The 22,575-nt window shown below is 53.3% G+C and overlaps 5 protein-coding genes across 5 annotated transcripts; 2 read left to right on the top strand and 3 right to left on the bottom strand.

Moving 5' to 3' along the window:
* Window positions 1-6,895: 6,895 nt before the first annotated feature.
* J4E93_005223 (uncharacterized protein) lies at window positions 6,896-9,365 on the bottom strand (the record flags this gene model as incomplete). Its single annotated transcript, XM_049343145.1, has 3 exons — window positions 6,896-7,692; window positions 7,743-8,396; window positions 8,444-9,365. The coding sequence occupies 3 exons, from the start codon at window positions 9,363-9,365 to the stop codon at window positions 6,896-6,898; spliced, it is 2,373 nt and encodes a 790-aa protein (XP_049200145.1).
* A 1,026-nt stretch (window positions 9,366-10,391) lies between these two features.
* On the top strand, window positions 10,392-11,201 carry J4E93_005222 (uncharacterized protein; the record flags this gene model as incomplete). Its single annotated transcript, XM_049343144.1, has 1 exon — window positions 10,392-11,201. One exon carries the CDS (start codon window positions 10,392-10,394, stop codon window positions 11,199-11,201), a length of 810 nt encoding a protein of 269 aa, XP_049200144.1.
* A 2,476-nt stretch (window positions 11,202-13,677) lies between these two features.
* On the bottom strand, window positions 13,678-14,559 carry J4E93_005221 (uncharacterized protein; the record flags this gene model as incomplete). The annotated part of the gene is made up of 2 exons (XM_049343143.1): window positions 13,678-14,289; window positions 14,554-14,559. 2 exons carry the CDS (start codon window positions 14,557-14,559, stop codon window positions 13,678-13,680), a joined length of 618 nt encoding a protein of 205 aa, XP_049200143.1.
* Window positions 14,560-16,925: 2,366 nt separating this feature from the next.
* J4E93_005220 (uncharacterized protein) lies at window positions 16,926-17,606 on the bottom strand (the record flags this gene model as incomplete). The annotated part of the gene is made up of 1 exon (XM_049343142.1): window positions 16,926-17,606. One exon carries the CDS (start codon window positions 17,604-17,606, stop codon window positions 16,926-16,928), a length of 681 nt encoding a protein of 226 aa, XP_049200142.1.
* Window positions 17,607-20,994: 3,388 nt separating this feature from the next.
* Window positions 20,995-22,134, top strand: J4E93_005219 (uncharacterized protein; the record flags this gene model as incomplete). Its single annotated transcript, XM_049343141.1, has 1 exon — window positions 20,995-22,134. The coding sequence occupies one exon, from the start codon at window positions 20,995-20,997 to the stop codon at window positions 22,132-22,134; it is 1,140 nt and encodes a 379-aa protein (XP_049200141.1).
* Window positions 22,135-22,575: the final 441 nt, after the last annotated feature.

The raw sequence follows: 22,575 nt of genomic DNA, 5'->3' as shown, positions 1-22,575 counted from the left end.
GAGGCTCAGTTGGATGCGCAGGGTGTTGCGTAGGACATCAGCAACGGTAACGGCCTGAGTACATTGAAATGGTACGCGTCAACACTTGCGCAAATCATCCAGTAATGCGAAGTTGACAGTGAGCTCAAAGCTGTTGACACGGCGTGCTGGACACGTTACCGTTGGATGTAAACATAACAACACCACGAAGTGCTGTCAACCTTGGAACACGACACGTACGAGGCTTCGCGAAGTCATCTACTCATTCCATCCAACTTGGAATGTCACAATTCCAATCAATTACTCGTGGTTCTTGGTGTTATTACATTCACAAAGCAGCAGTTGACGCCAAAAGATCAGAGAAGGTCAGTGACTAATATCATGCAATCGAAGGAAGAACTTCTTCCTCAAGCAACTCGCAAGCGAGAAGACTCAATGAAAAAGGTCGCGTCGGCCAGAAGTAGTGTAATACTGGCGACACTGTGCCAGTGGGGCTGAGCAAGCCCAGTGACCCACCGACTGGTTCCAAAAATGTGTGGAGCAAGCAGTCCGCCACAAGGCGAGAAGCTGGGCCAAACCTTAACAGGTCGGACTACTCGCAAAAGATGCTGAAGCTACCTGGTGCGAGAGCAGGAGGGACGGGGGATGAGGGGTTTATATACTGGCCTGTCGCTTGGCGTCCCAGGGCTCACGTGATCTGACGCTCGGTTGTTATAGTCTGAAAGGCCCCCGCCATGGCTTATCTTCGGGAGCAATCTGGGACATTGGCCGTGGAAATTCACAGTGACGTATCGAGCCGCCCAGGTTGCCGCACTCAGATCAACGTCCGTGCGCTTCTGGGTCCATCAAGTGCTGCCGCGTCTATCTCCCTTCGCCAGAATACTACTTTTGTCGTCACCAATTTTTGAAACAAACAAGTCGCTGCCTCGGCCTTGCGCGATGTCTAGCTAGTGAGGACTTTTCCGAAGCTTACATCCATCTGTGGTCCGGGACTGCCTTTGGGTTCAGTCCTAGACTCAATTTTTGAATACCCTTTACTTCTTTTCATCGCGTTATCTGGCTTGCCAGTGACTTGAGGAAGAGACATGAGAGTTACATTGCTGCTTCACATCATATGGCTCCCCCCGCAACGACCATGTCGTCAGCAAGTGGCTTTTTGGCGGGCTTTTTGTAGTATCAGAGTAATCAGTAGCTCGCAAATCACATCGTGCCAGAAGCTCTAGAACACGTCAATGGATTGAGTCACGCCAGCATGGTACGTCAATTGGATGGAGAAAGTGCAGAATCGTGTCTTATTGTGGTGTATCTACACCAACGCCCCAGCGCCCTCGCTATCCTCCAAACCCAGATCCCTCAGAACATGTATGCCGAATTAACGGCGGCGGTCTTGCAACTTTGCGCGGAGGAAAGCGCGGCGAAAGGCGCGGTCGCGGGCGGCGGGACGAAGACGATTCCAAAACTAGAAATAGAAAGTCAGCATTGTAGCAACTTTGGATTGACGAGCCAAAAGCACAAAAAGATGGGAATACTCACGTTTTGGAGACGCCTGGCCTCCTCGGCCTCAGCGCGAGCAGCCTGCTCCCTCTCTTGCTCCTCCTTCTCCTCCTCGTTCATTCTCCTCAAGTAGTTTTTGTGGTGGAGGTACGCAATGTTTGTCGCGACCCTTGACAAGGCCATGTTGGCCGGAACGGCCTCTCGCGCGCGCGCAGCGACTCCCAAGGACCAGTACATACGGGACAGCGAATAGGAGGCTGATCCGTCCATCATTGTGATATGGTGATGGTTTGGGTGGTGTGGCGTTGGTCTTGAGGTTGTTGGTGAGGTTTTGTTGAGACTGTCGCAATTGTCAGCCTTAATTATCATGATACTCATGCAGTGTAGCACGATCTCAATGATAACGGGGATTCAAAACTTACGGTATGAGGAGTTGGTGGTTCTGGAGTTCAGTCAAGTCTAGCAACGAGGAGAAGATATACTACCTAGATACTGCAGCCCGCGCAACACGTCAATAGCAACAGATTCGAACAATAGATATCAGAACTTCAGCAGAGAGATACATCAATTGCTATTGTGCTAGAAGCTTTCAATATGGTCTAGGTATACAGCATGCGAATCCCAGTCGAGTCACAATAGGTCCAGCCCAGCGACGTGGAGGTCCCTCGACCTAGAATCTCTAAGTCACCTCGCAATTGCGCGCACACGCATGCGTAAGCTCGCCATGTACTCAACGCGTAATCTCAATTTGCGTCTAAGTCCTTCAAGGCTCACCTTCATCAAGCTAGCAGTGCACATGATGCTGTCGATTTTTGCACCGTTAGGGCGTCTCCTCTGGTCCCCTTCACTTTTCGGGGCGCGCAATTTGCAATCTCCCTCCAGGCAAACGCGCGTGGCCTTAGTGCTGTCGTCGCTACGTCAACAAGCTCCATCAAATTTGTCCTCACCCACCGACTTACCATTTTTTATCCACAATACACTCGCACCCCATGATCTACTCCTCCCTTGCTTACTTTCCCTCCATTCTACATCACCATTATCTTTATTACTCTTTTCTACAGCTCCCTTATCCTTTGAGATGGCAGTGTCAAACCCCGCATACATGGGAGCGACAACAGTCACTCGACCGCGACGCACACCAGCAGCGCGTCACCTCCAGTCAGCAGCTTCTGACATCGATACTCTGCCTCCCGGCGTTTGGGTACTCACTCTCTGTATGTCCTCTCCTCTTCTTGCTCACTCCCACCGCCTATGATGATCCCTGCCGTTGGCAGACGCTACACTTTTTGAGACATGTAGAACCGCTACTCTGTGGCTGGTTCGCAGTTGATGATACAACAAGCTTTCTGATGGACAGCATACCCACGCATTGCGCCGGAAATCTTTTTAAGATCGTATGCTGACAGCTATTTTTTAGTCACACACCCTCTCTGCAAGGTCACTCGAGGCGACCTCGAGCTACGCAAGGCTGTCGCATCGCACTACCGCTCAGACTACCATCTTCTCCGCTTTCAAACATTGGAGAACACAAGTGCCTTGTGCGCATTCGGATTGGTAAGTTCTCCTCCGCTGCTCGCTCGTCACACTCTTATGATTATACCTCTGCACATCCGCAATCCTGCCCCTCCTATATAATCTGGTCGCTAGGTGATGGTCGCTTTCAGCAGCCTCTCTAGCTTCTCCGGATGGGGACATGTTGAAGATTCCAGATCAGTCTGAACCATTACATTGCTCATTCCATTCAACTCTACCTCAGATTTTTTGGCATTCGCTAACTGACCTTCGTCATCTCTTCGCAGTCCTCCGCTTTCAGCATGTCGTTCCAGAGGATAGACTACCGTTGCATTCGTCTTGTCAGACCGAATACTTTACTTTCGCATTGCTGGCAGCAGCAACGTTGCGCTCTCTCGACCCTTCTCTGACCTTGCGACAACTCGCGTCGACAGGATCGGTTGTCACCTGTTCCATATTTCGTATCAGTAAGTTCTATATCTTCACTGCCCTCAACCTCCCCTGCAATGATATCAACCCGATTAGTTTCAAAGAACACGCTTCTCTTTGATCCGTCGAGGAACGCTGCAACGGAGCTCGGCCTAACAACCTTGAGCTCTCCAGCAGCTTTCCAAAGAGACAGAACTAATCTTCTTTGATACGCCGGCTTCTTTCTCCACGCGTTTCGTTCCTACTCCTCGATATACGCTGACCTTCCGTGGTATCTAGACATGGCGCCCGTCACTTCCCCGTCCACACGAGATGCAGTGGTCCATCTCGGCCAATCCTACGTCCTTCGCCTGGGTGTCGGGTCGACAAGAGCAGTGCCCACACGAATGTTGCGCCTCCTGCCGGTAAGTGCCAACTCACTACCCTTACCCACTGCTACCATGAAAACAACCCGAGCAGTGGTTCAGCTTCTCGAACCACTGCCGTTGAGGAACGTTGCAACGGAATTCGGCGTAAAACCCTTGAGTTCCTTAGCAGCTAGTACGACGATACATTCATCCTTTTATGCTAATCTCTTGATCCGCCGACACCCTTTATCACCATCCTTCATGTCTATTTCCTGGATTTCGCTGATTTTTTTCTGAACCTAGACGAACGAAGACAGCAGCTATACCCGCTCGTTTTGTTGACACACGAAACCACAAAGGTAAGTCAATCCCTCCCGAACCTCTGGCCATACCATGATGATACCACCGATATCGTCTGAGTCCATTGATGACAACATCGTACTCATTCCAGCTGACGTTCCCCGATCCTTTCCACACACGCTCTTCCTTTACTCGATGCGCATTCGCTAACCGCTACACAGAACCGCAGTGAGTTGACACGATCCGCTCAGCTGACAACTTCAGCGACTTCTGCTTCTTGAATGATCAGATCAGGCACGTAAGCGCGTGTCCACTCCCTACTTTCTCGCAAGATGATCATCCATCCAACTCCCGAATCGTTCAAAGGTCGCTTCTCAACATGAGGGTGCTGATCGTTGGTTTGCGTTTCTGACGAGACATCTCCCCATCTTCCTGCTTCTCTCCGTTGTTGAGCTTCACTGACATCTGAGATAGCGACTAGAGAAAGGACGCCATCGTCAACACGCTGGTTATACCGGATGTCGCGGTTGATTCAACTAAGGTACGTCTACATCCTGTGCTCTTCCCAATTGGCAAATGATGAGTTAGCGGGGACCACAAGAGTATCTGGTCGACTGAGACTACGCACTGAAGAAACTACGTCCCCACTCTGATGCCTCTCTGCTCCATCCACTCCAAACGAACATTTCATCGAACCAAGCTAATCAGATGTATGTCAAGCAGTCTCTCCACGCCTACGACGACGGCACCTCCCCATACCAACGCGCGCAACTCCTCCGCATTGTCCTCCTCGAACGCAACCTCAGTCACGCCGGCTCGCGCACACAAGGCAAAAAGAGAAGGATCAGGACACACATCAGCCATCCAGCATTTCGGCACGCGTAGAAGTACAGCCCTCACAAGCTGGTACTTGCACATCATCTCGGCACGGGCAAGTAGCTTCTGCCCTCCCCATGGCGCTGCTAGACACCCACATGCCGAAGAATACCTGGTGTCACTTGACAGCCTCCGCCATGTTTCTTCCGTACTTGCTATGGCAAGTTACATGGCGTTCTTGACAGTGGCATCAGGTGCCCTTTGTTGTAAGGCATGGCAGAGTGAATCCCATCTCGGTCATGTTTAAACTAGTGGCTACATATCAACTTTGTCATAGCTAACCTGCCAGGTAAGTCATATCTTCATTCGACGTCGTCATTGCAGTTACCCTTTACTCACATTGAACAGATCTCATGGCTTGCCACCGTAGTCCAATTTCTCAGCGGCACCATAACGGTCCATCGTACTTCTTCTATAAGAACAATGGCAGGCCGTGTCGCAAGATCAAGATCCCTCTTCTATCCTCGTGCTCTTCTTACACTCACCGAGAGCATAGATGGGTAGCTGAGGCGAGCGCTACAACTAGTGTCTTGAGCCTCTTCATGGTCTTGGCATGGCTAGTAGCAGCTTACATTTCGGTTCTACTGGGGGTTTGTTGAGCGTATGATCGAGCGCGAGGACGACGTGGAGCTGGAGTTGAAGCTTGTGAGGGGGTTCAATTGGGGTGTATTCGGTAGATGGCTTGTGTGAAGGACTTGGTCGCAGCATGAAATTTGCAATATATGCCACAGACTAGAGTATCTACTGGTTCTTTTTGCGTAGATATCAAGATTGCAACTATTTTAAACTCCCTCAATGCTCATGTGCCGCAAAGGTGAAGGTGAGCCTGCTGAAATGGCACTGAACGCACCAAGGATGAAAATCCAAAGGAAGAGAAAACTTGCACCATCACTGTTTCCTCGCCGCGCGACGTGCAATTTCCCGTTTCTCACGGTGAAATGTCCTCCCCCGCTCCGCTTCCCAAAGCGTATGTGTGAGTGTGAGGAGGGGGAGCAAGGTAGGTAGGTACAAATCCGCGTCTCTGGCTGACTTCTGTTCCTTAACCCATCCACCACCTCACACACGTACGTATTCTTCTGAACCTTATATTTCAGCTCCAATTCACAGTATTTGGTTACATGTAGCTAACATATATATACGTAGACATCATACCAAATCATCACCACCAACATGCCCGTCTCCTCCTCCGAGCTCGCCGAGGGCATCCACCTCGCTCGCCGCGAAGTAAGTATCTACCTGCTACAACACATCCACAGCTCCTTTCTACGATACAATGTTATACCCAGAAGGATACAGTATTAATAGGAGTTCCAGCTCAGGTTCGCCCATGCCGCCCGCCGCCGGCACGTGCAGTGCGGCACGTGGAGTGTCGACGAAGACCTGGCGCTTCGGCGCACCATCCGCCTCTGCCGGCGCGCGCTGGCCGTCTTCCTCCCCGCCTACGAGGTGACCCTCGCGCGCGAGGCCCACTTCCAGCGTAAGTTATATTCCTTTCACTTGTTTTGGTAGTTGAGCATTTGGAGCTGTATCAGCAGAGTGTCTTCATATCTACTCTCCTCCATCAACAACACTCACACTATACCTAATTGGAACACTGCTAACATGTAAACAGAAGCATAGAGCCGCCTGGCCCCCCTCCTCGCACCCTCGCCGGCTGGCTGCCCTTCGGGGACAAGATGACCTCGGGCGGAAACTTTGGGCCCTAGGCCATACGATTTGCAAAATCTGAATAGATCGTGTCCTCCTCGCCATATTATGCCGTCTTGATCTCCTCTGTGCCAGTGATGTGTATGCCGTTGAATATACTATGCACTTTCCAGCTACCCACCCCCAAACCATATGTAAGCCTCACAAGGTATCACGGCGCTCGTATCACAACATGACGAGCGGCATGTAGGGTCCTGGCATCCTCGTACTCCTACTTACAACGGGTATAAAGTGGATGTCCGATCCAACTCCTACTCCTCCAACCAGTCCGCAGCACTACCAATAGCCCTACTGACAATGCCAACCCACCTTACAACCCCCTCTTCACTCTCATCTTCAATCGCCTCGACGATACCGGGGAACGTGGCACCAGAATAGCCCGTCCACTTCCCAGGTGCGAAGACGACGTGCTTGAACCAGCTTCGGCCATCAAGACCGTCCGGGAACAGGAACTTCCTCTCCAGGTACTTGTACTTTGTGTTGATGCCGCGGATGGCGAGGTATAGTTGCACCTTCTTCCAGGGCTGCCACCAGGGAATGTCGCCGATGTTTTCGTATTGCGCTGCGAGATCAGCGGCGGTGGCGTCGTGGAGGATGGACGCGAAGAGGAAGTGGGAGACGGCTTCATCGAGAGGTTGGAAGACTTCGCTGGAGCCTTTGTTTGGGGGGCCGGCGTCGAAGGCCTTTCGTTTGACGGCGTCCACATAGGTCTGAAGGCCGACCGCGTAGTCTGTGGCATTCAGCTGGAGGATGGGTGTCTCGACGAGCTTAGCTGCTACGAGCGCCCACATCTTGGCGATAGTGGCATGGTATTCGAAGGTCGGGTCGCCGTACTTCTTCATCCAGTCGAAGGAATCGTAGTTGCTGTGATAGTGGTAGACTGCTGACTTGGCATCAAAGCCGAAGCCCATGTCAATGCATGGAATGCCGGCGAAATCCTGGAAGGCGGTGAAGTCGCTGCCAGAGCCCATCGTCTCAATGCGCTTGTCCCAAACATCGTAGACAGATTGGCCAGCGACAGTCTGGTTCGGAGACATGACCATACGAGCTGGTAGATGTTAGCTGACGCTGAGTGACAGGGTATAACAGTAAACTTACCGACTTCCTCCACCACACTGCTCATCAAGGGCGCCGCCGAGAGCTTGAAGTTCGGGCCTGCTGTGGCGACGTCGACATTCAGGTACGCGACGGTCGAGCCAGAGAGCCAAGGCAGGTATTCCTCAACCCACTCGGTGCTGCCAACTAAGCCATACTCTTCTCCGTCCCAGCTGGCGAAGACGATTGTCCTCATTGGCTTCCAGCCAGCCTCCATGGCAGCTCCAAAGCTTCTGATGACCTCGTTGAGCGCTGCGCTGCCGCTGTTGGGGTCTCCTGCGCCTCCAGCAATCCATGCATCACGGTGGTTACCGAGAACAACGACTTCATCGGGAATGGTGCCGTTGATGATTCCAATGACATTCCACAAGGGCGTCGTAACGTACTCCTGCTCATTGACTAGGTTGAGCACAAGGTCATCTGGCGAAGGCCCAATGTTGTATTCCACGCCCTTGTAGTCCAAACCGCCGCCGTGCCAGTGCTCGTTGAAGGATGAGGCTTTCGGACCGTGGCCATTGAGGGCTTTGAGGAGGGGAAGCGCGTCGAGGTAGGAGATGGGAAGAGATGGGATGTGTGGCATCGCGTGGTCAACGGGCTGGCGAGGGCAGCCAGGTTTCGAGGGATAGCCTGGAGTGGTAGGGTCACCTGGCGCAAAGCCTGTAGATTGTTAGCATGGCACGACAGAATGATGGGTAATCACTTACTCAAGAACTGAACGCTTCCTCGCTGGACGCTGCTGGGTTCTCTGGCCGGTCCGTCGGGATATGTCGCAACGCCGTTCTTTTCGGTGACCTCTCCATCATCGCCAGGGTCGGTGTACATCGCAACACCAACCATGCCTAGCTCTTGCGCGCGCTTGACCTTGAGACCGCGGAAGACGCCTCCGTACTTGGCCAATGCGATCTTGCCTTCCAAACTGACGTTGGCCGCCTGGAGCTCCTCAAAATCTCGATATGTTCCGTAGTTGACGAAGACGTAAGGCGCCGTCACGTTGCCAGAGGCGCTGTATCCGTGGAAGGTTGGCACGCGATCTGCGAGCTGGCTTGACTTATCCTCGTCCAAGACGTCTTCTTCCAGTCGCGCTTCGTATTTGACCTTCCACTCTTGCTTTGTCGTGCTGTCAGCCGCGTCTTCCTTGTCGCCAATCTTCTCCATGAGTACCAATCGATGGCCCTTGGGGTAGTTGATGTAGACGTCGTAGTCGACAATGGTGCTTTCGACTCCCCATTCCTGCCATCTTTCTCTGGTCCATAGAGCCTGGCTAAGGTTCTTGCCAGCGAGGTGCGGTCCGCTGGTGTAGTACCTGCTCCATTCTTCTGCCTTTTCAGCACTGGGTGTTTCCAAGAGCGCCGCCTTGAGGCCTTCAAAGTCCAGGGCCGTCTTGCGCGCCCATCCGTCGGGTATTTGTGAGGTCGATAAGGAAGATGCCGAGATTCGTGATGCAGGGGCTACTTCGTCTTGAGAGGGTGGCGCAAAGGCGAAAAGGAAGACGGCAGCAAGTCCTCCGGCGATTATCGTCGCGCTCAGCAAAGTCGTGCATACAAATCGAAGGCGATGGTGTGGGTATCGGTCACGATGGGGTCGGACATCGACGCGCTGGATCAGCGGGGTGCTTTCGTCGGCCATTGTCGCTGGCTTCTCATTGCTCGCCGGGAGCTGCATATACAAACAAGCGGATTCTTTCACACCTGGCCAGAGGCATGCAAGATGGAAGTTGAGATAAGAGACAGCTGCGCGGAGCTATGCCGGACACCGAGGTCGATGGCGTCACGCACTTATCTCGTCCTATCTTAGCGCGGCTGCCATGTCAGGGGTCTGAGGAGCCGCGGAATTCGCTGCCAACATCAGACCTTCATGCGCATCGCACATCTCTCCGAAAGGAGCGCGCGTTCTGGCAGGCATCTCTAATCACGCAGTTGCATCTTGTAGAACTTCATTCTATGCGACAGAGGGTTCATCAACCACGTGATCGCTCTCCGCACGTCGCGCACAGCGTCATCCGGCCATCGTACGCCAAGTATTCCACCTGAACTTCTACATCTATAATGATCTCGCAAACTACGGTGTCAATGGCTAGTGGCTTCTATGGTCTAGGGAAGACTTTCTGTAGCTTCGCGCAACTCCTGCCATGTCATCTGGCTCATATTCTCAACTCCATCTCTCTACACAACGCCTTGTCTTCTTCGTCAATAATTCTTGTCCATCAACTTGTTCCGATTTTTGGTTTCCTCGGCTTTCGCACCTGCGGATCTCATGTTTCCGTCTCCAATATCAGATGACCAGAACAGCCAGCAGCTCTACCAGAGCCTCTGTGCGCAGCGACGCCGTTGCTTCTTCTTGTCATTTTCCACACAATGTTCTCTAGACAATCTTGTCCTAACGCTCTCTCGTCGTAAGCTGGGCTCCGGTCTCAGTCCATAAAGACGTCGTGAAGATTGCATAATGGCCGTCACATCCATTGTCGCATTGTCAACGCCGAGTTTGACACTGGGTCGAAGCAATGTAGGTGGATCTATATATTAACGCCTATTTCCTCCCTGTGATGGTTCAGAAATCCACTCGAGTCCGAACTTAACCAACATTGCTATCCTGACGCGGACGCAACACTCCGAGCCCAACACGTCGAACCCGCAACACAAAATCCGCAACACAATGGCCACTCCCTCCACCCAAGCCCCCCAGCTCATGGGTATCACAGGCGACAACTGCGCATCCTGCGATTCGACTACCGTCCCACTTTACGACTTGTCTTGCCACAAGAGCGACGACTTCCACTGCCGCGACTGCCTCACCAAGACTTTCCACGCCGTCAACGACCAATTCGTACGGTGCCCACACCCGTCATGCCGCCGCATTGTCGGCTTCGAGCAGCCTATACCTCTCGCACAAGACCTCCGTCTAGACAACCAGTTTTACGACAAGGAGCGCATCGACAAGATCCGCGAGCAGCCGGAGGTCATGAACAACCTGATCGCGTTCGTAGGCGGGGAGGCTGAGGTCATTTTACAACACGTCTACACTATGTTCGAGGACCAGCTCCTGGACCCCGTAGCCCTCGGCGGCGTCGCTGGACACTACACTGCGCGTGCCGCAAACACGCTCGTAGCCAGCTTCGCCTGCAACCCCTTCGTCTGCGGGTTCCTCGCTCAAATCAAAGACGCGATCAAGCTGATGACTACCCCGTATGAGCTTGAAGAAGACCTCAATGCCCTTCTTGATAGACTACTTCACGAGTACGCGCAGTTGAACTACGGGAACGAACTCACTCGGCACGGTATTGATTTGGAGCATGAGGGCGCGGTGCTGGCTGCTGCACTGAATAACTACAAGCCCTTCAACGAGCTCAAGGAGAATTGGGAGCTGATCATCAAGAAGTGGGTAGAGCTGCTGGCTTGGAGGCACTTGGAGCGCCTGGCACCGCCTGAAGGAGGTGCTGCGGAGCGGAAAAATCGCCAATTTTAGAACATGACATGTATATCAGAATCGTTTCGCGGATATCTCACAGTATAACATGCCGTCTTTGCAATCAATGCCATCATCAAGTCCTCCTGTAGCCTGCCGTATCTCTGCTCGTACGTCATATCAAAAATGCTGCCGCACTGACCCGTCAACACGCACCTTCCCCGTCCGCTCCCAGCCAACCACATCACTCCCCCGCTCCTTCCCGTTGCAAAAGTCACCCTCACCACGACTTTAATCTCCCGGTGTTCCCCCGACAGCACCTGGGCACGACCCCGACAGCATGACTAAGAAGCTCCGTGCTTTCAGGCTCTTGGCGGCCTCTCCTCCCACTATATAAACAGCGTTTCCCCCTGCCCAAACCACCAACTCACCTTCCTTCGCCGGGCCTCTTTAGATAGTTGCTTTCTGCTTTCTGTTTTGCTTTCTGCTTTCTGCTTTTGCTTTCTTCTTTCTGCACCTTCCCAAGACATCTGCTAACACGGCGCCACAGATCTACTTTTGCTTTCCCTTTCCACACTTTCCCAAGAAAACCTGCTAACTTCTCAACAGACTCGGTAAGGCTTCCTCCGCCTTCGCATACGGCGATTCCCAACTTAGCTCGCAAGAGCTAAGACCGAATCCTCTTCGCATTTCGCAGCGATGGGGTAGAGTGTGGGCTCTCATTGAGTGCAGTGCTTCATGCACTGCCTTGAGGAAGGCTTTTGTGACTGTGACTTTCGAATTTGTTATTGTTGTGACTTCAGTGTGCCTTGATTTCGCTTATGTTGACTTGACTTGACTTGATTTGACCTGAATCTATCTCGGATGTGATGCTATGCCCATGATGATATGTCCTCGCTAATCTGGCTTCTTGAAGCTGTGACGGTGCTATCTCCCATGTCATTCTCCTTATGAGTCCCTCTTTGCTATGCTGTACCAGCATGTCACTACGCCCAGGCAGTGCGCTCTCACGGTCGACATGCTGCTCTTTTTGCGTTTATGTTGCGACTCTCAGCACTCTCCACGCTTCCCTTGAGCCCCGCGACACACACCGTGTGAACCAGATACCACTATCCAGTCAGCTTCTGCGCCTGCAGCTCGTTATGCTCAGTCTCTCCTGGCGGGAAGTCCAACGCGACCAGCGCAGCCAGACAAAGGACGGCAGGACAATTGTGACTTACATCTACATCTAGAGAACGAGCTCACCGCCACGGCGACCACAATCAAAAAGCCATCGTAGTCCTTACATCGCTCACTGATCAATGAGAAGCTACACGTGGACTCCGCCGCAGTGCGAGAGCCCGATTATCCAGGTCACCACCGAGCACGCCACAGCCATCGGCTCGCTCCCCGCCTCCGCACGCTGCTTCTGAATACCAGGCTAATGTGCTGCCAGCATACTCCTTCCACTGCTGTCGCGGTTCTCTCCGCAAGTAGGCAGTGAGCCGAACTCGTTCCTTGGGCACGCTGCCAACCGATCCTACCACCCCGCGAAACAGAGACGCAGACAACCGTTCTCGACTTACCATCCAACGAATTCACACATCAAGTGCCCTTGTAAGAAGACACTAAGCTCGAGCGCGAAGCTCAGAAGATACACCTACAGTTTGGAGCATTTGGAGAGGTTGTCGTCGAAGTTGGCAAGATCCGCGGATACGAGCAGGAATACAAGAGTACACAGGGACTGCTGAGTGCATGCACTCTGACGCTGTGAACCTTCTCGGCAGCCAGTCTCTCATGTGGTTGGGGGGCTTGCAGGAGGAGGGTGCGGAGATGGAGGTGTCCTCCAATTTGAATGGGCAAGCACAAGGTCAACGGACATCACAAATTCTCAAGTAGATGAATAGAAATGTAAACATCGGTTAAATAACCAAAGCGCTATGCTACAAGAAACGGGTGTATATACACAAAGAAGCGAAACAGTCGTCGTATCCAACGAACGAACCATCAAAAGGTAGTCTCTCTCAGAAGAAGGGTATCCATCAAATCATATCATCCCCAGCGTATTTCCTCGACGCTTACAAGAAAGAGCGAGCGTGGCGGCGAGCCTTGGAAGCAGAGCCGCTGGCCTTACCCTCCAACCAGGTGATGAAGGTGTCGATGGTGAAGCTCTCGGGGAGGGCGTCACCGCCGGTGGAAGGAGCAGCGGAAGGAGTAGCGGAAGGAACAGTGGAAGGCTCGGCCTCGGGGGTAGCGACGGGGCTGGACGAAGGGCTGGCGCTGGGAGTGGAGGGAGTGCCGCTGGCGCTGGGGGCAGCGGAAGGAGTGCTGGGCTTAGTGGGAGTGGTGCCGTTGCTGGGAGCGGAACCAGAGCCGCCGGAGCCGAAGAGAGGAGGGCCGGGGACGGTGTAGTCGATGTTGGCGCCGTAGGGGCTGAAGAGGATACCGGGGTCGGTGGCGGTGTAGAGCTCAGTGCCGATGACGCCCTCTGGGATCTCGGTTCCGGAGCCAGTGACCTCGATGTTCAAGCCTGGAGATTCAATTAGTGATTGGTTCTTCATGTGACTGGCGGGGTTTTCTTACATTGAGGGTAGGCCTGGGCGCCGTTGGCGTCACCACCGCCATGGAGGGCAATGATCTCGTGGCGGAAGACGTACTTGCCCGCGGCAAGGCTCTCGGGGACAGTAACGGGCCAGGTGTTGTTCTGGCCGATCATCTTGATGGCAGCCCACTCGCCGTTCTCGTAGCCAGCACCGTCAATCTTGGTCCACTTGAGGTCCTCCTTCTTGACGGCGGTAACGTCGCCAGTGTAGGGAGCGACGTAGGTGATGACGGGACCGACGTGGCTCTCGGGCCAGGTGCTCCAGTGGAACTCAACGGTGCCACCGGCGGCGACCTTGGCCATGCTGTCGGAGCTGCCCTCGGGGCTGGCAGCCTTGTGGCAGATGATGTCGGCATCGCCGAAGGAGTTGGGCTCGACGAAGCCGTTGTCGAGGTTCTCGGCGTACCAGCCAATGTGCTCTGGCACCTGACCGTTGTTCTGCTTAGCGTAGTAGTAGTCGAGGCTGAAGCCCTGCTGGAAGACACCGTCGATGGTGACGCCGTTGACAATGCCGTGGGCAGTGGCGGTGGCAGCGAGAGCCGCGATGGCGCTGAGGGAGGTAACGGTCTTGTACATGTTGACTGATGTAGATGGGGTTCTTCGAAAGAATGGAGTTGGTAGGTTCGATAGAGACGAAAGTTTGGAAGTTGTTGAAAGAGTGTCTGCCGGCTTCACGCAGTGAAGGACTTGATGAACGAATGTGAGTTGAAAAGAAGGGACTGGTATAGAACCGAAGATTGAAGCTGTAGCGATGGTGCTTGGAGTGAGGTACCAGGTGCCCTATTTATTCAGTTCAGTCTCTGCTCCTACAAATGCTCGGCATCCATTGACCCACATCCTGGGCGACTCGCAAAATGAGAGCCCAGAATGGTGGGTTCATGCCGGGCGCGCAGGAATATGCATCCCGCGTTGTTTGAATCGCCATGTTTCCTGTTGCGGAGAGACAAGCGACATTGTCAGGATGCGCAGGCCGTTTCCTGTCTGCAGCCAAGAGCCATCCCACGGCTCCGGACCAGTTCCAGAATCACTGCGCCCTGCCACAATCCAGTTCTCGGTCTCCGGTATGCATCGTACGCAGCGTGTTCATCGTCATGAATCGTTCCGGTCGGCGTTGTTGTGGTTTCGGGTTCGAGCGATAACGTGCAGCGGGGCCGCGCGAAACGTGCATCCCGCGTGTTCCTGGGTGCGCCCTTGCATACTAGACGCTGCCAAGAGCTTAGTTGTTTCTGTCAAACGAGATGCCGAGAGCGCCGCACTCTGTGGCGCCTGTCAGACGTCTAGATCCGATCGTGCTGGGTTGGTAGATATGGTGTTGATGAACGGTAGGGTTGATGTTCATGCCCTCGATGGCGGGCTTGAAAGGTACGTCAGTAAGACGGTCCGGTTGCCGAACCCAGCTGCCGTGACCTCACCATGTCATCACATCTCCAAAACACCCCCGACCGACCAGAGTCATCGCACGCAACACCAAGCTTCCTTCAATCCTGCACAATATCCACACCGATGTTGTCGACTCGTCAACGTCGCGCGCGCAACCGTTATGCACCCCTGACAGCGCAACCGATCCTTGGGGCCCACCACCGAACTTCGCGTGTGCAGCCTGGTTTCAGACGTGAAACGGCCAATATTGCCCCCAATGGTAGTGAGCGGAGATGCGCCTAGATCGAGGCAGGCGTGTTTGACGACATCGTCGTCGATATTAATCAAGTCGGGTATTCGGGGGCGGCGCTTCTTGGACGGCTGGCGGTGCAACTGCATCTCAGGCGCGGCGCCGTCGACTTTAACATCTTTTTACCTTTGTCTTTATCCGTTCTGCCTTTTAGGCTGTCGTTGTATATGGTGTGGGCCTGAGGCTGTTTCTTCTTCTCTATGTCTCAAACGTAGCTCGTGATGAACATCCACAGCAGGTTGGTGTGACGGATCTGTCCTGCCGTCTTGCCTACCACGGTGCGTGTCTCTCGTTCCATCTCATACTGTCACTCAGTCTGAAGCTGTTTGGCGTCTTTCCACTCGTTCTTTCATGTTTTAATTGCTGTGAGGACTGCTTTGCCTCCACGTTCCATATGCCAAATTTCCTCAGCAGAACTTCATACGGACGTCAGGCTAGGTTATTCTGAACCATCTGTTGATGTAGCGCCCTTCAACGAACTCTTGGGGGCTCCATTGTCTCGTTGTTCCCGAGGTGATGATGTCACGCATATCTCAAATCAATCTCAGAACACCAAAACACTGCAATGGGCAGCCAGCATAACAGCTCCGCGTACAGCTCCTGGCACCATCATCACGATCTCCCTGCTACTGCAGAAGCACAAGTACCTCCCCGCTCACTTATCGTACTGCTCTCGCTTCAGCTGGGAGGTGATGTCACCCTCACTGTCCATATATACCGCGTAGACCCTTCTTCTTTCATAAAAACAACCCAACTCAGGTCGCTTAGTCCAGTGGTAAGACGATCACTTACAATCTCCTGTGGTTCCATGCGGGTGTCAGTTTGTTCTGGCACCTCTGTCGGGCCGTGGGGCTGTCGATAGGCGTGATTCCACAGTGTGTATGTGATAAACGCTAGTTCGACCCTAGCAGAGACCAAGTATATCATCTTTTTTGCTGGCTTTAAGTACGTACGTAAGGTAAGGTGAAGTGCAAGTGCGTTTGCGCGGGTGTGCCGCTCCAATTGTGATTTTTGTTGGCGGCATGTTTGAGGTGAAGGACAGTGCTTTTTTTTTACCATGTTGTCTTCAGTTTTCCACAACAACTCTAATAGTTCTATATGTGTTATGAAGCCGGTTCTCTCTTCATCAAAACATACCAGGCTTCTTGGTCTAATGGTATGACGACACAGAACGACAAGGTTCTCCGTAGAGGTCGTTTGTATAAGTATGTGTATTGAAAGACCTGCTTAAATGTGCCATCGCTGCGCGCCCCACTTGTGTAAATCAACGTTCGAATCGTTGAGAAGCCATCGTTTTTGCTTGTGTAGACGTCCCAGATCATGTCTACATCGGCTTGTTTTTTTGCTAAAGGTCTGGGCAACTTTCTCTTTCTGGGAATACAACAGCGATGAAGGGTGGGTATCAACAACCCACGACGTCGGTGTAGACTCTACGGCCCTCCATGCCTTGTGGTTGTGCTGATTGCGCTCTTCTTGCATCCTGTACAGCTTGTTGTGGTATGGCACGCGTTGAGTGAAAAGTATACGTAAGCGGCTACTCCAACCACGCTTGCATACCACCAACCAACAATACCGCAACACCCAACACCCACTGAGCGACTCCGAAAGCACCCTGGATATCGCCATTCCTAATCGTCCACAGAATCGCGAACACCGCACTACCCAAGCCGCAAATGCCCATCGTAACTGCCCACACGCGCTGCGCAAGAAATCCCTCCACGAGATGAACGCCCCAGCCCATACCGAACTCCAACCGCTGTCGCCGTTTCGGACTGCGAAGATACGTAATCAGCTCGCCCTCATAGTCCTGCGGATGCTTGAACAAATGGAGAAGATATGTGCTACCAACAGGCGGCAGGAGGTCGTTGGGCTCAAAGGTGTACGGATGCTGAGACGGCGCTGCAGACTTCTCTGGTTCGCTGGTCGACGCTGAAGAGGCAGCCGACTTGGGCGGCATGGACGGTGTCGCACGGATATCAGCGAAGCGATTGCGATGGACTTCGAATTGAACAAACTCGATGGTCGTCAGCCCGCGAAGACGAGCCCAGTTGAACCAACGGCGGTTGAGCTGGTCGTAGTGCTCTCGCAGGGCGAGCGCAAGGTCTTTATCGCTCCTTACGCGCCCTTCGTTGACATCGAGATGGACGATCTTTGGTGTCAGGCGGCCCTCGTTCGCACAGGTCAGGAGCCAGGATTCTTGGATGAAGGACGGCATACGGACACTGAAGGGGTTGCTGGCGACGGTACGAGATGGGCTATACTTGGAAGGGTCGCTACCTCTGGCCCAAGAGTTAGACCCGCCATATGTCGACGACGGCGTGGTCAATGTAGATGCTCTGCTAGACGTGTCAAAGATGGAGGCCATCGATGACGCCGTACTGCTTTGGCTGGTAGGACTATGTGGTGTATGAGCTCTTGGGCGATTGAGATAAGCTTCTAGAAGGCGGGCAGCATTGGGTCGCTGTTCGATGAAGTCGTCATACAATGGCTCACCGCATGACTACATCTTGTTAGCAGGGACCAGAGAGAGCGTATGCTGGATTACTGACGCAATTCCATCGCACACGAACATGCCCCTGCGGCACGGGCGGTTCAGTACCGAATGTATCACGAAGCAATCGGAAACCTTCATGTGCTTTGTCTGAAATTGCACTCAATGCAAGACCCCAGTACCTCAATGTTGTGTTTCGACCCCCAGGAGATGCCATCCGTATTTCAGCTTCCGGAGGTAGCGGTATCTCGCCAACATGATCGTCAATGGATGGTTCGACAATGGTGGGAACTACAGGCTTTTCGAATCTGTTGTCAAGATCCTCATTCCCTGACTCAATTTGATCTAAAGCTCTTCTCAGCGCTTCACGGAGCTCATCTGCGCGACTCGCTCCTGGCGACTGGGGTGATAGCAGTGCATTGGCCTCCTCGGTATCTATTGACGAAGAAGAGGATGATGCGTGCTTCCGTATCCTAGGCGATCTCCTGCGGCACGTCGCTGGCGACACATGAGCTGACTTGGTCTGAGGTACGTCGGTGTTCAACCGTAAGCCATGTTTGGGTCTAACAGGAACATGTAGATCGTCTGCTGATGCATGACGAAGATGCCGTGGCTTCGCCGCGCTCGTGTGTCGCATCGGTTGCGACCAGGTGGCATACTCATCAGCCGCTAGATCAATCCCACCCGACTGTCGAGACACCGGACGGATGCGTTGGCGTAGATTAGTCGAGTTCACCAAAACTTCTACCACTTGATTATCGGATGTGAGGTTCGTCGGTCCCACGCGACGTTTGACGGATTTGTGAGCGTCCGATCGCTTGAGGTCTAAAGTCGCTGCACGACTCTTCACTCGGGGACGCGTCCGCTTCTCGACACGCTTTCTCACAGGTCCAACAAGTGACAGACCGCGAGTTGGGGTTTTGACGATACTGGAGACCGAAGCTGATCGGGTGGGAAACATGGATGGGGCTTGAGATGACGGCTCTACATCAGTCTGATCTTCATCCATACGGTCATGGATCGAGCGAATGTCTGGTATCAAAGTCTCGGCATCACTGAATCCGTCCTCCGCAATCGAAGTTCTGGCTAAACTATGATGCGGCAGATGACTCCTTGGGGAACTCGTAGACTGCGGTGGTCGTTGCACGCCTGATGTACTGGAAGTACCGATCTCGAAGATATCATTGCGACCCAGAACGCTATCAGAAGTTGATGCAATAGTTGTTGGGGGCGAATACAACTCCGCAGGCAAAGTCGCTGAGTCAAGCTCTGGAGTCTCTGATTCCTGATTCGTAGCAATATGCTGGCCCAAATCAACTTCGGCAATCTCGTTCGAATCGGTTGAGCCTTTCAACAAGCGGACCACGTAGCCCTTCCCTTTCTTCTTGATCCTGGCTTTGATGTCTGTAAGCCGTTTGGACTGGATGGAAGCTGTTGAGTCGCTCCGCGAGAACGACGCATCCCACTCTGGTACGACCTTTTTCAGAAATTCAGGAGGTACATTGTCTAGGTCGGCCCAGCCTTGCCTGTCATGGAGAGGCGTAGTTGGCGGACTCGTCTTTTGAGGGACGGAGCTCTCTACATTAGACTTCAAGCCGTCTCGTGGGGTTGTAGAAGCAGCAACATTTGGTGCACAGCTCAGAGGCACTCCGATCGATGACTGCTGTTTCGGGCCAAGGTTGAAGACGAGCTGGAATTGGCCAGGGTTGCGCGCGTCTTCCTGGAGATTTAGGGTGAATGGCACGGATTGCGTCTTTTCGTATTGCGGAAGAGGCGTTTCGCGCCCCGCATCAGATGATATTGGATCATTGCTCATCGGTTGTTGCTGATTGAAGCGCAAAGGGACGGGTGAAGCTATGGAGGACGCCTATCACGCAAGTCAGCCACCAGAATCATCACTTTCTTCTTCAGCCTTGCGATGACGAAGGGCCGCCCTGCTTTAAGCCTGAGAGCCATAGAGACTTACCATGTTCGCATAGTGTTCACGCCGCGATGCAGGAACAGTCGCCTGAGGGACGCAGAGAGGGGCGGCATCTTGCTGATTTTGACCGGTCCAGGCTGCAGTCAGCTGTAGTTTCGACGAACCGGAGATGGCTGCTGCGGTCGTTCCTGCACTGCCACCACTGCTGCACAGCGATCAACGAGGCTGTCGTGCTGACCCGCTGATTGGCGAACTTCATCAGCCGAACGCAGCCAGCATCACATGCGTGGGTTGCCTCATCTCCATCTGTCTTCTTAACTCTGCCTTACCCGCTGAAGCGTGGATGTATGATTGCGCAGCCTCGATACACTGTAGTACCTACTTCTCGCCACCAGACGCGTCGCCGGTGTTGTCTTTCTGTGCAAACCTCCTACGCGCCACGCTCTGACACGCCACTGGAACTCAACAAACCCGTCCGATCGTGTACCAGACGAGATGCGTATCGCATGATTGCTGAATGGATTGCGCAGTCCGCATCGATGATGTTGAGATAGACTTCGTGGCTCGAGGTAGCGAGCTGTCGCGTTCCATGGCACCCGTGGACGCGCCTTCCCGCTGCCAATGCCGTACGTCATGCCACAGCCATCTTCCACTTCCAGCCCCCAACACCGACATATACATACACCACCACAACACGACTTCGGCATGCCTCCGAGTTCCAAGATCTTGGCCATGATGCTCCGGAGAGACTCTCGTCACATGCCCTCATCATTCTTCCGGACCAATCTGTTCATAGTTCTACCTCCGCGCCTCGGCACATTCGATGACTAGCCATTAGCTAAGTTAGCTAAGGCTTGCTCGGTGTATAAACTACCGCTTTCCCCGCAAGACACGAAGATCCTTGTTCCCCACAATTACTCCGGACAGCGGTCTCCAGATTCCCGCCATTGAACGACGTGGTTTTTGCGGAGAGCAAGGATGCTTGCCATGTGTGGCAGGGCGACATGACGTTAAACGGGCAGACTCCGAGAACTACCTCGCACCACCGACCGGGAACAGAGTATCGTTCACATGGTAGTATGGTAGATCCCGGTTGACTGGCCGGTAGAGTTGCATTGGCATTTGTTTATATACTTTGTTGATGCCGGCTGCGATTTTGGCTTCATCTTGCACATTTCTCAAGCCTTCAAGATGCGTCTCTCCACCCTCTTCCTGTCGCTCATCAGCGTCGCTACGACCGTTTCTGCGCACCCCAAGAAGGCAGAACAGCCTACCTTCTCTCGCAATGTGATCTTCTCACCACCCAGGGACGCGAACTGGACCGACCCCGGTGTCCTTTATGCGCGCAGTGCTCAGCTCGCTGATGGTTCGCTCCTCGCAACCTGGGAGAACTACTCGCCAGAGCCACCAAAGGTCTACTTCCCCATCTTCAAGTCAACCGATGGCGGAAAGTCGTGGAAGGAGTTCTCGCGCGTGCAAGACACAAAGAACGGCCTCGGTCTGCGCTACCAGCCATTCCTCTACGTACTTCCTGAGGCGATTGGTGGCTACAAGGCCGGCACCGTCCTCATCTCTGGATCTTCTATCCCCACCGATCTCTCAACCACTGACATCGTTCTATACGCCTCCAAGGACAGCGGCAAGACCTGGGAATTTGTCTCCTCCATCGCCAAAGGTGGCGAGGCTCGTCCCAACAACGGCCTTACTCCCGTCTGGGAGCCTTTCCTGATGATGAACAAGAAGACTCTCATCTGCTACTACTCCGACCAGCGCGAGAACGCCACCTACGGCCAGAAGATGGTTCACCAGACCACCACTGACCTCAAGACCTGGGGCGCAGTCATTGACGACGTCACCTACCCCACCTACACCGACCGTCCTGGTATGCCTACAGTCGCCAAGCTCCCCAACGGAAAGTACATCATGACCTACGAATACGGTGGTGGACCTGCTATCACCACCTCATACCAATTCCCTGTCTACTACAAGATCGTGTCCGACCCCGAGAAGTTCGGCGAGGCGACCGGTATCAGCCTCAAGTCCACCGACGGCACCATCCCCACCGGCTCTCCATACGTCGTCTGGAGCTCTGCTGGCGGCAAGAATGGAACCATCATTGCCAGTGCACACAGCAACTCTGAGGTGTTCATTAACAAGGGTCTTGGAGAGGGGCCTTGGGTCAAGGTTGCTACTCCTGAAGCAACTTCTTACACTAGGCATCTTCGCGTCCTCAAGGACCAGTCTAAGTTGTTGATTATGGGTGGTGGAGAGCTGCCCCCTGCTAGCAACAACTCAGTTACTGTTACTGTTGTTGACATTAGCAAGTGGTAGATGGGTTGCATGGGGGTAATACTCAAGTAAAATCAGTATCAAGAACATAACATAAATATGAAGTCAATATTCTTTCAAACAATTTCCAAGTGTTCTCGAAGTCGTACAATGACTCCGACAACAATAGTGAGACAATTTGGTCGAGCACACCGGCATGTTTCCTCTTGTCTAAGATATCTCTCTCGTCTCGGCGCTGGCCCCCGGCTTCGGCATCTTCTGACATAGCTCACATAGCTTGATCTGCAGAACGGGAAAGTCAATGTACTAAGTAATGTACCAGAAAACGATCAACGTGCGAACATTTTGCCGGTCGAACAGTTGACTAGTCGGTGCCAGCATCGGATGAGACTGTGTTACAGTACCAATAGTGTGAGTTCTGGGCGGCCTATAAAGCATGCAAGAAGAGCACCCAATTTTGAAATCGGCGACACCGACGGGTTT

The sequence above is a fragment of the Alternaria ventricosa genome (genome assembly GCF_023758065.1).
Source record: "Alternaria ventricosa strain BMP 2768 chromosome Unknown scaffold_7, whole genome shotgun sequence".
NCBI classification, from domain to species: Eukaryota; Fungi; Ascomycota; class Dothideomycetes; order Pleosporales; family Pleosporaceae; genus Alternaria; species Alternaria ventricosa.
Note: the sequence above shows the minus strand (reverse complement) of the source record. Positions and strands in the feature narration are given on the sequence as shown.